The 17,233-nt window shown below is 34.3% G+C and overlaps 1 protein-coding gene across 1 annotated transcript in view; it reads right to left on the bottom strand.

The window, feature by feature from the left end:
- The window catches only part of LOC129218086 (uncharacterized), a 96,844-nt gene that overhangs the window by 39,488 nt on the left and 40,123 nt on the right, over positions 1-17,233 (bottom strand). The window contains exon 3 of the mRNA XM_054852282.1: positions 715-775. Coding sequence (XP_054708257.1) covers positions 715-775 — 61 coding nt within the window. The remainder of the gene's footprint in view (positions 1-714; positions 776-17,233) is intronic.

The following is a 17,233-nucleotide window of genomic DNA, read 5'->3' as shown; positions in this document are numbered from 1 at the left end:
TCGTTAAAACGTTTCTGGGGAACATAAATATTAAACGAACTGTCTTGTTTTTTTTTTTTTTTTTTTTTTTTTTTTTTTGATAATGATTCAGAGTTTATCTTACATGAGGGCACTTTCTGAGACAATAATAAAGCATCTATTGCTTCGAAAATGAAAAAAAAAAAAAATCTTATGTTACGTCAGCACAAATAAAAGATTGTTATTTTGCCTTCATGTGCTTTTGCTGGATCACTCACGAAAATTCAGTGGATGGCAGATAGCGCATAGGTCACTGCCGTGGCTATAAATCTCATCAAGCATATTGCACCCACATTCACCTGGCAAGTTGAACCTCAGTCAGATATCCGAACCATCAAAAGAATTCTGATTGGTTGCAGAAGGCTTCGACCAACGGTTCGAGTGTCTGACTGAGGTATAACTAGGTTGTTGAAACATCAACCTGACAGGGAAGGAAATCATTATTTCCGTTTGCGCCTTGTTCTCCGAGGTAAATGAAAATACATTGGGGTGTAAATTTTACTCGTTTGCAAACGATCATGAAGTTACTTCTTTTATACATAGTTACTCCCAGGGAGTATAGTCTTCGACGCAGTGAGCAAAATTTTTATCTATCGTTTCAATTTTCAAATACTTAACGATAGGAAAGTATCTGAAGTTAAAACATTACTTGTCATTAGCTATTAAAAATTATCATCAGTTAATAAACAAACTTACCATAGCTCCTCTATAATACGCTGTAGTCAACGTACGAAATCTTTCTTGTCCTGCTGTGTCCCTGTTAAAGAAACATTTCAAACATAAAGCATATGTTTTGAAATAAAATAAAATCATCACATTAGACACACTCCCTAACACATACAAAAATTTCAAGATGTTTCGAGATTTTAAAACTTTTAGAGAAAAAACAATAAGTTCTTTGAACAAAAGCGTTCTTCCCTCTTTGGAAAAATCTTTGCTGAAACTATTATATGCATAGCAATCTTAAGAGTAAAGAAAAAAGGAAACCAGTAAAATGAATTTTCTATTTTGTCACACTTTTTGCATATAAAGACTATAATTGAGAATATTCTAAACGAAATAAATGGCTTCGAAAATTTAATATGAATAGACTACTTAAGAGTTCAAACTCAACCAAAACCATTTATTTACCTATAAAATTGCAAAATGTGATTCGTGTGGTCAAAAATTTTAAATAAATCTTCCATGTACGATGCCAAAAATGCCTTTAATTTTGAAACGGCTAGGAAAGCTTTTTATTTTATATTAAGCGCAAGAACTAAAGCAAAATTTTTTTTTTCAATTTCTTCCTACAAAACCGCTTTTTGCATAATATAAACCAATAATTCGGTTGAAAGTAAAGTCAATAATTTATTGGAGGAAGTTAACCAGTTGCGCAACCACAAGTCTAGCACATTAATGCATGAGGCGACAGAGGCGAGAATTGACGCCTTAAAAGTTTCGTTTCCTGTCTTTCGTCACCTCGATTGACATTTACTGAAAAGTGGCCACTAATTCGATCTAACTCGTAGGTCGTCCAAAATGATCTCAGATATGCTCGATTTGTCACAAATTAGGGGATCGATCAGAACCGAGACGGTCATAATGTGGAAGAGGAAGTTCCTTTACAACCTTGCTGAGTGCAACCTAATGGTACGTATATGCATGCTTCAGACACATAAGTGCCACAACATATGTGTTTGAAGCTTGCCGCAAACGTACGATTAGGCTCTCATGGCGTTGTGGATCAATATAAGAGGGGATCATCTTTCGTATTCGATAGCACCTCATAACAACTCCCCAGCTGTGGTTGTGGTAATCAGCTGAAATGCAAAAACACTATTTGGGCGTTGACAGCGGTGTCTCCACAAGCATACACGCTTGTCATCATTGTCCAAATCGAATCTGGATTCGTCGCTAAATACAATCTGTATCCATTTGGATGCAGTCAAATCCGTCGAATGCGACACTACTCCAAATGTCGGGCATCAGTGTCCCTAGAAGTCCTGCCTTTATTTTCAGCGGCACACTGCATCTGTAGCTGGAGCGGCTCTATCGGGTGCCCTGGCATCTGATACGTGGAAACTACAGAACTAATCCACAGCATCATGGCTCCCTAACGATATATATTTGCCATGCTTCAGTCTCATATGCTGTCACTCCTGGCAAGGCTCCCAGGAGCCATTTTTTGACAGGACAATGCTTGGTCAAGCACAGCAAGGGTATTAGGGGAGTTCCTCTTACATATTATCACCTTTTTTGGCCTGCTCGATCTCCTGATTTGTTACATATCGAGCATTTATGAGATCGCTTGGAAAGGTAAGTTGGACAGACTCCGAGTTTGATTGAGTTAGTCGGCGTTTTCAATAACTAACTGTGATACTAGATGACATGAGACATTGCGCGATACTGTTATGCATCAATGAATACTCGCCTGTATAGCCTCTTATATTCCCGCTAGAGGAAGCACAACTGGGCATTAAAAGCTTCGGCTACTTTAGATTTTCTGGTAATAAATGAACGTTTTGCTTTCATTTTGTAATCAATTTTTTGTATCGATGTTGTCTTTACATATAAAAATATTCGTTTAGTTCTGCAAAATCTTTTTTGGTGGACAAACTTTTATAGCAAAAAGTTTATAACCAGATGCATAAATAGAATTTTCTCTTTCGCTTCAAACCAATCCTTATATACACGAAGACTAATGTGAACCAACAGAGAACATTTCGTTTGCGCAACTGATTGACTTCCTTCAGTAAATTATACAACATTTGCTTTCCAAAATATTTGAATTATAAAACTCTCTATATCTTGCATTGTTGGAAAATCCACTTTAATTTACATCAGTTATATTCGTACAGCACTTTGAAATTTTATAATATGTATCAATATACATTTCGTAAGTTGCCTAATGCCTAATTGTAGTTAAAAGTTGCATACAATGATGAAAAAGAAGCTTGTCGTTACACATCTACAAATCTCTTCCAGCCACATTACATTGAGTCATACATCTCGTCGCATCAAAGGCATGATAGTGCTAGATTGAATTTAAGATCATTAGTTTTTTTAAACCTTAATCTGCATTAAGCATTCGTATCATTAAAAGAAAATTTACCAAAACATTATTTGATTCATTCATAAAATTTAGATTACGGCTCCATAATGATTTACGCATAAATGCTGCCGATTTGTTTTCGTCAAAAAATATTCAGAATCTTACCGTTCCTACAAACAATACGTGTGGCAAAAATACTGCTTTCTTCCAGCTCGAAAAACAGTAGGACACACTTCTACCTGAATGTGTTTTGTGAATGTCCAAGATGCAATAAAAAAGCAATATTTATAGTCGGAAACAGTAATTTGAAAATGCTTCTGAAATAGTTTTACTTCTGCCTCCGAAATAGTTTTTCACTTGCGTCTGCAAGCTTTCTCTTGCGAAGAAATTGTTCGTAAATAAAATAGCTCACAAAATAAATTTGACATGCATGAAATATTTACCACGGAAATTAAAAAAAAAGAAAAAAATAATAATATTAAAAAATCGAGGCTAATTTAATATTAAAGTAGTTCTCCACTAAAAAGGATCTCAAAATTTTCTCTAGAAAGTGCCGCTTTCTTGAGAAATTCTACAGAAATCTGAAGATATTTTAAAGATTTTGTTTTGCCTCAAAAATATCTCAAGAATTTTTTGAAACATTTTAGAGTCATTCACAGCGTGCTAAATTTGTCTCAAGAATTTCTACAAATTTAAAAACAATTTGGCGCTAAAGTAAAATCAGAAAAAAAAATCTGCAGATACCATTAACATCGAACGAACAACGATTTTTGCGATTTTCTTTTTCGAAATTTTAAAGTTTTTTTTTGAAAATTCATTTTATAAATGTTGTGCGAAGGTCCTTTGATGCTCAAGAATTCAGAGGGGGATTCCTCTCATTCCTATAGTGAGGGGGGAGTGTCGATTTTCCCCCCCCATTGAAAAAGGTTTTTCTTATTCAAATTCAGTTTTCATCGGATCTAAAGTGATTTTGGCACCAAGGTCCTTTGATCAGGAGGAGCTCATATTGGTGTTTTTGCTCCCTGTAGGGTGTCGACCCCCATGGGGGGGGGCCTTTTAAAAATTCAGTTTACATCGGATCTTTGCTAAATTTGAACAGAGGTCGTTCAATGCTCAGAAATTTACGAAAGGGGAATCTCGACTTGTGTGGGCGGGGAGGACCCTTAATGAGGGGGGGGGGCGACCCCCCTCATTGGGATGTCTTCTTTGTACAATATCTGTTTTCATCGGATCTTTCACAAATTTGACACAGAAATCCTTTGATCAGTAGGAACTCGCATAGGTGGGTTTTCGCCCATATGTGGGGGGCGGGGGGGGGTCGCCCCCATGGAGTTTTTTTTAATACTAATCCACAGTTTGCATCGGATCATTGCTAAATATGAAACAGGCTCTTAATGCTCAGGAGTTTACATGAGGGGTTTTCACCCCTGTGCGCGGGGGGGGGGGGATAGACCCTCCAGGGCGTTACGCCAGAAAATCTGTGAAACGGAATGTTTACACCTTTTTTTTTTTTACAATGACTGAAATTTTGAGATTCTAAAAAAAAAGTAAGAAATCCAAAGTTATATAAATTTAAATTTTGAGTCATAAAATAGCTCTTTGGGAAATTTTACACTTTTTTTTTCTTTTATTATATGCTGATGTCTAATGGAGTTTTTCGATGTTAAAGAAATTATTGTGAACATAGGTGTTCTTTAGATTTTAAGAATATAATCTGTGATAGTACAATGCAATTGTGATGTTTTTGAAGATTGAAACTAAAAATTTGCAAATACTTATTTACTTTATCAAGTATTTATTTAATTTATTTTTTATAACTGATATCATAATTTTGATTTTTACTTTTTGAATTAAAATTATACTAATTGAACACATATTTCTACATTTTTATCCATAAAAACAAGATACGATTGACATAAAAGAACCAATCTATAAATGAAATTAACTTTTGATTGCGCAATAACTTTCCTGTCCTACTGCAAAATCTAGAGTCCAGCAAAATCTAAGCAATTCACGACAATGAAAATAAATACAACACTAGTTCATATTCTGATAGTTTGTCCGAAAATGCTGCATTTTTTTTCTTTTTTAATTCGTTGTAGATTTTTTTAATTTAATGATTTATAAATCACTTTTTTTCATATTTTTTTTGCTCCAAACTAATCAGTTTCGGGCTTGAAGTGAAGAGAACTTGCTTCCAGCTTTACCGGCGACCGGCGATTTGTTTACGTGTTTGTTTTGTATGCCTCTTCCATGCTTTCGCTGATTCAATTTTTTTTTCGCTATTATTATAATTTTAAGCTTTATTTTGTCTTTAAACTGCTTTTGCTCATATTAATTGAGCTACAGGTTTTTTTTTCTACAGGGTTTTTGTTGTCATGTGATTTCTTTACTATCGTATATCGCCAAATCGCTGGGCTTGTTAACGTGAAACAGGTGCTTATAATTGCTAGTTAATCTTTAGATATTTTAATTTTCAGCTTCGTTATTTCTTTGTTTTTGTTTAATGCAAATTGAGTCTTTGATGTCCCTACTGTGCTTTAATTTTCATATTAATGTGAGAAAAAAAATCACACTTTTGTTCATGTGCAGCTTTTATTGCGTGTTTTGGTAGCTGAAACACTGTTCGTTTTATTTGATATGTTCGGGTTTTTTCTTTTTACTTTTATTATGATTATTTTTATTTATTGCGTTATTTGCGCGAAATTGAAACTACACTTGAGTGTGAGTAACTTAATGCATAGAAGTAACTTAAAGAAAAACGAATTTTACTGAGCAATGTGCTAGTAGACAAGCATGGAAAGATAGACGCATGTTACTTGACTATATAGTGAAAAATTTAAATGAAAACTTGAATGTAAGTAAAAAATTTCTAATTAATAAGTAACCCGAAATTAAGAACAAAACCGAGAATGAGTGAAAGCGTAGCAAGGCAGACGTATACACCATAGCTGACACATTTATTATCAGGTCGGTCCCCCTTGCCAAAAACCTACCGCATACGTCTTTCATTTTTTGTCAATAAGTATAAAAAATAGCTTAAATTAGAGACGTACTGAGTACTCGGTAACTACTCGGTACTCGACTAACTCGGACAATTTGCCGAGTACTTGGTACTCGGCCAAATTTTGATCAGGTACTCGGCCAATACCAAGTAGTTGTAAAAAATTGAATATTGTTCAAAGTGGATTTTACAATTAATAAAAAAGTGCAAGCATATAATATACCGCGATCATTTACAATTAAAATTTACAAGTAAAATTCAAATTTTGAGAAGAATGAAGTTGGTTATGCTTCAAAGGAGTAAATCTTATATTTTAAAACCCCATAGTTGATAAAACTTATTTATTAAAAATGGGACAAATGAGGTAAGTACAGAAAATATGAAATAGTTATATTATTAAATGGATTTTTGCCACTTCCAAAATTATTTATAAGAAGTATAAAAATACCTTTTCTTAAAAAAAATAAAACAACGTCAAAAGCACAAATGTGCAGGAACACTGCAAACACGTGTTTTGGCATTACAAGGAATGCTTTTTTCAATGCACAAAATGTGAGCTTATGGATTTAAAGACATCCGACAAATATCCGATTTTTTTTACATTCATTATCTCGCATTTTATGCACTGAAAAAGATGTTCCTTGTAATACAGAAACACGTGTCTCGGTGGCTTGTGGCTTAATTTGGCGGGTGGGCCCGCTGTTATCAGGGGCACCCCGATGGAAGTCATTGTGGCCTCCCAAAATATTCTTTATTTGGCAAATTTGGAGTCCATATAGCTGTTTAGGCCTAGAGTATCTTCTAATTATATTTAAGTACGTGTGCATGCTCATTTTTTATCATTTGGTAAAGTTCAGAGTTTAATTTTGTGAATTGAACACTTACCCACTCTCCTCCTAAAAGTTTTAGTTCGGGTTGCCTCTTACAATTGTATAAAGTTTTCACAAAAAAAAGGAAAACAGATAAAATGAAGAGAACTAAGGTGAGTATGCCAAATAATACAGCAATGAAGACCAATGAGACCCCCCCCCCCTCTTTTTCCCATGCAGGATAGCAAAAATTAGATTGTGACTTTGATCATGCAGCAGCATTAACTTTCACTTTAACATGCTTCGTTTATATTAAATTACGAAACTGGTAACTAATTTTTCTAGAAACACGCAGTTTACTTAATTACCAATGTGTTATTTTTATAAGAATATTAAATTACTTTTAATTTTAATTGAGTAATAATTTAGGTTTGCTCAGTGCTAGAATACTCTAGCATAGTAGAGGCATGACAATAAGCCCAACACGATTAAGACTTATTACTTTAACCAAATATTTAGCTTGAAAGAAAATTGAAAAAATCACACTCAATGAAGACTATTTTAGGAACAGCTTTTAATTCAAAAAAATAGTCTTAACTCTTATTATACTATCCCGACACTGAAAACCAACTGAACCTAAATTCAAACTGAAACTTAAAAAATGGCAAAGGCCTTTTCGAAAATAAAATCTCCATTCAGAAATTTCGAGAATGCGCTCTTAGTTCCATACAGATAAATAAACAAATTAAAATAGGCATCCCATGCAATGAAATGATAATATATAAATATATCCGCCCAAAATATTGTAAACCCCAATACCTGATAGTAACAGTCGTTTAAGATTAAAGAAAAGGAAAAAATGGATTAAATCAAAAGAGAGAGAGAAAGCGATGAGAGAACTTTTCCTTCCCTCGTGGGGTGGGCTCCGAAATTTCTGCCCTTTGCCTCACTGAAACATTGTATAAGCGACGCGAGACGAGACACATTCCTCCCACTGCTTCTACTATTGCTATTGGATGAAGATATTTTTCGAAGGGGCAGGAAGTGAGCTGGCCCATACACATCGTTCTAGACCAAGAGCTGACCCCCCAAAACGCGATTTATCTCTTTTATGGCTTGTGGCCGGTTAAAATAGTAAAAAATGCAATGAAAAAAACTTTGGCTCTAATGCCCCCCCCCCTAATTTTGGGTCACACGGCTGCGTGGGTGGATGAAAGGTCAAAAAAAAAAAAAAGAAAAATATTAAAGTGATGAGTTAAATGGCTAAAAATTATATAATAACATTAAATTAATAAGGGAAAACACGTAGCGAATTTCTCCCCCAGCTATGTTGGGGCGAACGTGGTGCCCCCCAGGGATAAAGTATCGATTATTAAACCAAAAAAAAAATGAGCACTTTCGTGGGGGGGGGGGAATTTTACAGGGTATTAGTTTCATTATTTTGATTGCCAAAAAAAATCCCCCCCCAGTAACTATGGGTCAATTTGTCAAAAAAAAATTTTTTGTTCCTCTTTATTTGGTCCCTGTCGAGTATTATTCGAATGTTTAAGTTGCAAAAAAAAACCCAAAGTTTGAACGTTTATTCGTTAAAAAAAACTCGTAGCAATTCCCCCCCCCCACACACACCTATGGAGGGGGCTGCTACGCGGTGCGCGGTTTTACAACGTGGTGCCGCCCCCCCCCCCCAGGGGTGAATTATCGATTGATTAAATAAAAAATGATCACTTTCGTGGAGGGAATTTTACAGAGTATACATTTAATTGTTTTAATTGCAAAACAAAATCTCCCCTCCCCAGTAATTATGAGTCTACTAGCTGCATTGCCCGGCGTTGCACGGTCTACCTCAAAAATGTACGTGTATTCGGCGTTCCAAACATTTTATACAACTAGCCTGCGTGCCCGGCGTTGCACGGGCTACCTAAAAAATGAAAGAGATGTCCAATTGATGTTTTTGTATTACTCTGACGTCAGTTTCTAAAGCACTAAGAAGTAAATAAATACGCGTAATGCAAGGTTTGTAAAACACCAGTAGAGCATATTTTTGTCAAAATTCTCTTTAACGTTAATCATAGTTATCAATGATACAAGTTATGAGTATTTTTAATTAGCACAAAAGATGAAAATATATGCATTATCAACTATAATCTCTGGTCACTTTAAACTGAATTAAATCTGATAGACTATATCTGAAATATTTATGTACAATTACGATCATCTTTTTACATAAAATGACACACACATTTTGATTGATTATGTGAAACTAAAGCACCAAGACTAAATAAATACCAATAAGCATCGATTAAATACCGAGTCATCAGATTCCAAGATAGCTTTAGTTAAAATCCTTAAAATCAATTTTTTTGTTCAACTCTGTTTCACTTAAAGAAATCCAAACAATCTTGATTTAACATGTTCTTTTAACGATAAAAAACTGTATTTCAAAAATAGAAACAGGAAAGAAAAAGAAAGTTATTGCAATTCGAAAACTCACCCATGTAACGGGAAAAAGTTCAACAAAATAAACATAATTAGTCGCACATCCTAAATGTATCAAAATATGAGGCCGGTGAATGATAAACTTACACTACAATCAATAAACATAGCTAAAGAAACAACTTTTATATGAGGAAAAGAGTTAAGAACGTTGAATAAAAAATAAAAAAAGGACAGACGATAAAATAAAGGCTATATCCGAATAGAACAACCAATTATAAATTAATTTGAAATGAAATTCTGGATGGAAACGTTGTTTTAAGATTTGGACAGCAGCCAAAAAAATCTCTTTTAAAACAATTATTAGAATTTTATTTGCTCATACGCAAAATGGCAACAGGAAAGAAATAAAAATTCCTGAATAACGTTATGTTAATTAACGTTTTAATTAATATCTCCGCTAATTAAAGTCGTACAATTACGAGATTGGTTCTATTGTTTTCTTTGGAAAATTTCGAATTGATCGGTATCTCGTTCGACTCTCGATTCGCAGCGGTTCTCGAGGAGATCGATCTTCAGACAGACAGACAGACAGACGGACGCGAACAGATTTTAATATTATAGTGGATTATATAAATTTTCCCGTTTTCATTACATTTCTTATTGCTGCTCCACTGCTATTAGTCAAAGCGCAATGTTACATAGCCTATAGCCTTCCTCAATAAATGGACTATTCAACACAAAATGAATTCTTCAGTTCGAACCCGTCGTCCCTGTAGACCAAGAGCTGAGCCCCCAAAACACGGTTTATCTGTTTTATGGCGGGTGGCCGATTAAAATAATAAAAAAATGCAATTAAAAATTTTGACTCTAATCCCCCCCCCCCCGCCCACTATTTTTGGGTCACACGCTGCGTGGGTGGATGAAAGGTCAAAATAAAAGAAAAATATTAACATAAGTGAAATGGCTGAAAAGTATATAATAACATTAAATTAATAAAAAAAAAAAAAAAACACGTAGCAAATCCCCTTTCCAGCTATGTTGGGGCGAATGTGGGAGCCCCCCCCCAGAAGTGAATATCGATTGTTAAAATAAAAAAAAAAGATCGTTTTCGTGGGGTTGGGGATTGGGAACTTTACAGGGTATTTGTTTCATTATTTTGATTGCCAAAACATCTCTCCCCCCCCCCCCCCCCAGTAACTATGGGTCAATTCGTCAAAAGAAATTTTTTTGTTTCTCCTTATTTGGTCCGAGTCGAGTACTATTCGAACTTTCCCATGACCCCTTAAATTGTAAAAGAAAATTGCAATTATTTATTCATTAAAAAAAAACAGGTAGAAAATCCCCCCCCCAGCTATGGGGCGAACTTGTTGCCCCCAAGAGTGAATTATCGATTGATTAAATAAAAAAAGATTGCTTTCGTAGAGAGGGGGGATTTTCTCAGAGTCTACATTTGATTGTAGCAAAAAAAAAAAAAAAAAAAAAATTCCCCTCCCCAAAAATTTTTTTTAAATTCAAATTAGAAATTTTGAAATATTTTTCAAAATGAAAGGAAGCAATTCATCGTCCGTACATCAGTGTTCAACTGTAGCCAACACAGTGAAGTCGTTATAGCTGTTGGTTTTTCTTTTCGGAGCACGCTGTACCGCATCCTTAACTGAAAACGTAAAAAAATCCTTTTTTCAAAAATAAATTTTGATGTTTTTATATTATGAGTGTTTTAAAGGGTAATTTTAAGTGTAGCCAGCCATTAGATAAAAGATTGAATGTCTTGACAGAAACTTTATTTGAAGGAATAAAAGTTTCAAAGATTCGAAAACACTGAAAACTGAGATTCCGTGATTTAGATTTTTCCGAGTTCTTAACAGAAGCAGATCATCGAGATTGTAGGAACATTTTTATCAAACTAGATAGACACTATCACAACCAATATGATGAAGGTAAATAAATCTGTATGAATTACCAAATTATTATTTTAAAAATTCTTTTAACGCATCGGATTAACGCATTAAAATTTACAAGTAAAAAAAATCGGTATTGCAATTTTAACATTAAATCACTTTTGTTTGTGAAATAAACTCATAATTACTGGGGTAGGGGGAGATTTTTTTTTTTTGCAATTAAAACAATTAAATGTATACTCTGAAATTCCCTCACGACAGTTATTTGTTTTTTATTTAATCGATCGATAATTCAATCCGGAGGGGGGGGGGGGGGGCACCACATTGTAAAACCGCGCACCGCGTAGCAATTCCCCCCCCCACAAATAGATGGGAGGAATTTGCTACGAGTTTTTTTTAACGAATAAACATCCAAGCTTTGTTTTTTGCAATTTAAGCGGTCAGGCTAAAGTTCAAATAGTACTCGACTCGGACCAAATAAAAAGGAACAAAAAAAAAAAAAAAAAAAAAAAAAAAAAAAAATTGACAAATTGATCCATAGTTACTGGAGGGGGAGGGGGAGAGATTTTTTTTTCTTTTTGAAATTAAAACAATTAAATGTATGCTCTGTAAAATTCCCTCCACGAAAGTGATCATTTATTTTTAATTTAATCAATCGATAATCCACCCCTGGGGGGGCACCACGTTGTAAAACCGCGCACCGCATAGCAACCCCCTCCATAGGTGTGTGTGGGGGGGGGGGAATTGCTACGAGTTTTTTTTAACGAATAAACGTTCAAACTGGGGTTTTTTTGCAACTTAAACAGTCATGCGTAAGTTCGAATAATACTCGACTTGGACTAAATAAAGAGGAACAATTAAATTTTTTTTGACAAATTGACCCATAGTTACTGGGGGGGAATTTTTTTTGGCAATCAAAATAATGAAACTAATACCCTGTAAAATTCCCTCCCACGAAAGTGATTTTATTTTTAGTTTAATAATCGATACTTTACCCCTGGGGGGCACCACGTTTGTCCCAACATAGCTGGGGGAGAAATTTGCTACGTGTTTTTTCGTATTAATTTAATGTTATTATATAATTTTTAGCCATTTAACTCATCACTTTAATATTTTTCTTTTTTTTCTTTTTTTTTTTTTTTTTTTTGACCTTTCATCCACCCACGCAGCCGTGTGACCCAAAATTAGTGGGGGGCAATAGAGCCAAAGTTTTTTCATTGCATTTTTTACTATTTTAACCGGTCACAAACCATAAAAGAGATAAATCGTGTTTTGGGGGCTCAGCTCTTGGTCTATTCGGGGTGACGTCGCTTGCCATTTTCGTAATGATTGCAGTTGGTTAAGTTGTGGGCCGCTGTTGAAATGGCCTGAAGGATCATTCTTAAAGCGCTGTCGCTAGTCAACAGAAAAGGAACACTTTTTTCTTATATTAGCGATTAGCAAAGTGCTAGAAATTTAAAATCAGTTTCATGCCTGATTTTATTTAAAACTGAAACACAAAAAGACATTTTTATATAATCTAACTATGCACAACTATGCGGGTGGGCTCGGCCCATAGTGACGAGCCGCCACTGACGTGTCTGCAGTGCTCTTGCACATTTGTGCTTTTAACGTTGTTTCATTTGCTTTAAAAAATTATTTAACTTTGTCGGACTAGAAGTATAGATTGATATGCTTTGTTTTAATTCCAACTTGATTAATCGTACCTTTAATGTATTTTTTTATTTTTACTTTAAAAAATGCATAATTAAATTTCAGCTGGAATTTTGTTTTAAAAACTTATTTGGACATGGAGGTATATACTACTATTCCAATCAGTTCATAATTCGTCATGTGTGTGTCAGTGGTATTTCTTAAAACACAATTGGAACTGGGTACTCGGTTTCTTCCTCTGTGACAGTTGTGAAACTTTTCGAGACTGCCCCAAATTTTTTAATTTGTACTCTCCGCAGGTGCGAATTAAGAAGGAGGAATAGATTGATTTCAGATACTTATCCTTTTATAAATTCGCAAACCTCCGCCTTGTAACATCACGGAAGATCGTCTCAGATAAATTTTTAACTTCCATTCCTCAAAACTTACGTAATAGTGTACTCCCCCCCCCCCCTGTTCCTTACCGTAATGTCTTCAAAGGCAGGCCCGAATTAACGTACCTGCTATGTGGGAAAGAGGGGGGCACGCCTCTAAAATGGCAGTGACCATTAGTGCCATAGCATATTCTGGTGGACAATTAGGGGGCCCAAAAGTTACAGATCCAGGCATGATCAAAGGTGTCCTATTCAGTCGACTCTCGATAACACAAAGCCTTACAACTCGAATATTTCTTTATCTCGAGGATTTCACTCAGTCCTAAAATAATTTAGTTTTTTCAATACAAAGTTCTCTATATCTCGAATAAACTCCTTTTAAGTTGGAAAGTTCTACGAAAGCTTTGTTTTGTCTAATGCGTGAAAATGCATTTAAAATAAGAAAAAAAAAAGAAAATTAATTTGAATTCTGAAATTTTGAATCCAAATTATTTTTTTCGCAATCACCAACTGAGACAGGATCCTACTCATTGGAGTTATTGTTTCTAGAAACGGCTCCTGTCCCCACAAGCCTGCCTCTCCTCCTACGTGTGCATAGTTGTGTGTGCGCGTAGACCTGTGTACGTAGGCGTGTGTGAGTGTATGTGTGTGAAGTCGTGTGTGGGTATGTGTGTGAACGTGCGTGTGTATGTGTGTGAACGTGCGTGTGTATGTGTGTGAACGTGCGTGTGTATGTGTGTGAACGTGCGTGTGTGTAGGACATGGACGCCTCCGACCAGGAGATCGGAGATCTGATAGCTCAAAACCGGAGCAGCCGCTCCGTGCCGCCAGCAGAGGACGGTGGGCGGTGGTGCTGGTGTTCCTGATCCAAGTTGAAAAAGGCACGGACACCATAAACGGTCAAATGAGAACAATAAGCAATCGTGATTGCTCAAAAAACAAGATTTTCTAATCAGCTTGTGTGAGGGGATAATTATTTTATATTAGTGCTCCTAAAATGCACACAGTGCTTATTAAATCACTACATTCCTAGATTTTGCACAATTGCAGCAAGTACCATGTGCAGCAGAGTCAAAAAACTTACCCCAATGTTGACTAAACGGTGGCCGAATTTGGAAATGCCAGGAATTCGGGAATGGGGTTTAACAACAGTATTTTCACCCTACTCAATGTGTTTCTGAGAGTCTGCCAAGTTATCCAGTTCTGAGACTCTACTGTATCTCTTTTACATACGAATGCTTCTAGTTTATGCTTAAAAAGGTAAAAATATATTGCTAAAAAATATTAAAATTTTAATTCTGATTCTACTTTCATAATATCTTATTTATGCACTCTTTTTCAAAGCACGAAAAGAGTTGATTTTCAAAAATTTCACATTAGCCAAGAACTTATTCTTACAGTAAGAAAAGAACTTATTCACATCAAGCATCACGCTGAAAATGCAAAAATATCTGCAGGAATGAAAAACAATATGCAGTTGAAAGATGAAAATAAATGACAATCCCATTAGCTTTTTTTCCAATCATATATCCATGAAAGCAAAAGGGGAATTTTTTGCATTAATTTACCTATTTTGAAGATAATGCTTAGTATGGATATTAATTAACAATTATCAGGCAATGCACACATGTACAGCAAATGTATGTGCGCACAACATGTGCCTCTGTAATATCTATGCATATTCATTACAGGGTCAAGAATGAAAATACACCATTACCACTTGCCCGTTTGGAACATTTAAAAATGTTGATAGAAAATGGGAAGCTCGGGTAATTCTTATCTAAAATTATTCATAAGTGTGGAAATGTAGTGTACACAACATTGGGAATGTTTCAAATATTTGTAGGTTTTCCTAAAATTTTGTTGATTAAGTTGGTAAGTTAATTTAATTGTTTATTTTATTCTGATTATTTATTTATTTCATTTGGTTGATTCTGAACTTGATTTTAGTAATTAGTAAATTATTGATAGTCACACATTTAAAAAAGAAAACTGCTAGCTTTCAAACGAATTAAATCTTAGCGTCTTTCTCTGTTCTTAAAATAACATATTTTTAAAAGTAAATTTCAAAAAAAAAAAAAAAAAAAGCAGTAAATAAAACCAGTTTAGCAGGTTCCTTTGTTTTGTAAAATCAGTATTTTTAGTAATTCAGAGATTATTGTGTATCATTTCAGGTATTTCAAGGAAAAAATAATAAATTTGCTTTCATGAAAATTCCTACCTAATTTTTGTATGATTTGTTGAAAACCAGAAAATGTTCTTGAAATTTATTATTTCTGTTTTTTAGTTATAATAGTAGTTCAGCTCATTACATTTCGCTTTAATTTAATGTGCTAACTATATTTCATGTGGTTGAAATTTTATTTTTCACAAAACACTAAATTTCAGTATTCTTGTGAAAAATGCATGTTTTTTCTACGAAATTGCAACTTCTGAGTCATGGAAAGTTGCAACTAAAGTGATGGATTTCGCCATTATTTTTTTAAAGAGATAAAACAGATTCTTGTCAGCCACGTCTTAAGATAAAGTCCTGCTCACCCTTGTTTGAAAAACATGTCATGGTGCCACCTTTCTCTAGAGGACATTTATCTTACCTTAGCCTTTTAGAATTGCACTAACAGCACAGAGTGGTGGCTGACTCCCCTGGATAAAAATGGAATTCTCTAAAAGAGCTTCCCAAAAAAGGATTGACTGACCAAGAAATCACAGCGTAAGGTTCTGAGAAAAGGTCAGTATGAAAGAATGTTAAAAGAAAAAATTGTGGACTAGAATAGCAATTGGGTGTTGACTTATAGGGGTTCCTGCAAATGTGCGTCAAGTTAGTGAGATTTTAGCCCATTGAAATTAGCATTGAGCCAACCATAAGGAAAATAAATGTTGAGCTACCAGGTTAGTCGAGTTATCCGTAAGTCGAGTTTCCAAAGTTTCACTCTACATGAAACTAAAAGTTTGAAATCTCTGGCAACTGTCCACATGAGACGGTGAAAGTCAACATTCTCTTATTTAAAGCTTTCACAGTAATATATATTTAAATGTGTTTGGGAATAAAGAAATTGTAGCACAATTAAGTCTCAGAAGTGTAGAGTTGATGCTAAATATCTCATATCAGAACAAAAAATTTATATTGTGTGTGTATTCTTATATATACTGCCAGCCCCACTTAAACGGGTAACGGATAAACAAATACCCCAAATATGAATAAAACCTTTTGGAACCGAATACTTCCCCACTGAGGAAATGTCAAAGATCCTCGCTTAATCGAACAATATTGATCAGCTTTCATAATATTTTGCTAAGAAGTTTTTTTAAATAATTTAAAAATTAATTACGTATGAACAATTATTCATGTAAAAATATTAAACTATATTTTTTGCATACAACAGATGAGGTTGTAAGTTGCATTTTTTCCTTGCGCCCTTCTAATATATATTAAAAATTATTATACCTATTATTTTGTCGTTCACTTAGCTTGTTTCAATATATTTTTACCAAAAACATTACTTCCAGTACATAGTAGTTATTGATTCATTATTATTACGTTTTAAGACAAATGTTGTCAATTTGGTATGATAAAGAGTATTTCCCCGCTTAATCAAATAATATTTCTTGGAACTGACAGTATTCAATTAAGCAGGGCCGACAGTATATATATTTTCAAAATCAGAGTAGAGCAAATATATATTATAATGTAAAAAAAAAAAAAAAAAATTCAAGGTTATTACTATCTTCCCATTAAACTATAATCTTCCTACTCTGATTGGAAAAATATTCAGGTGCATACCACTTCTCAAATAGCCAATGAAATACTTTTCACAACAAAATTTTCAACATTATTACTAACTGTTCTTGAAGTAGAAGGGATTTCTGTTGTCAATTTATATTTGAAATACTTTACTGATGACCATTATCCTAAAAAAATTAGTACCATCTACAAGAAATAAAAAAAGTGTATCCTATTCATAACACCAATGAATTAAAAACACATTGTATACGTTGTCCTACATCAG

This window comes from Uloborus diversus, chromosome 3, assembly GCF_026930045.1.
Source record: "Uloborus diversus isolate 005 chromosome 3, Udiv.v.3.1, whole genome shotgun sequence".
NCBI lineage: Eukaryota > Metazoa > Arthropoda > Arachnida > Araneae > Uloboridae > Uloborus > Uloborus diversus.
This window is presented reverse-complemented; position numbering and strand designations above follow the sequence as displayed.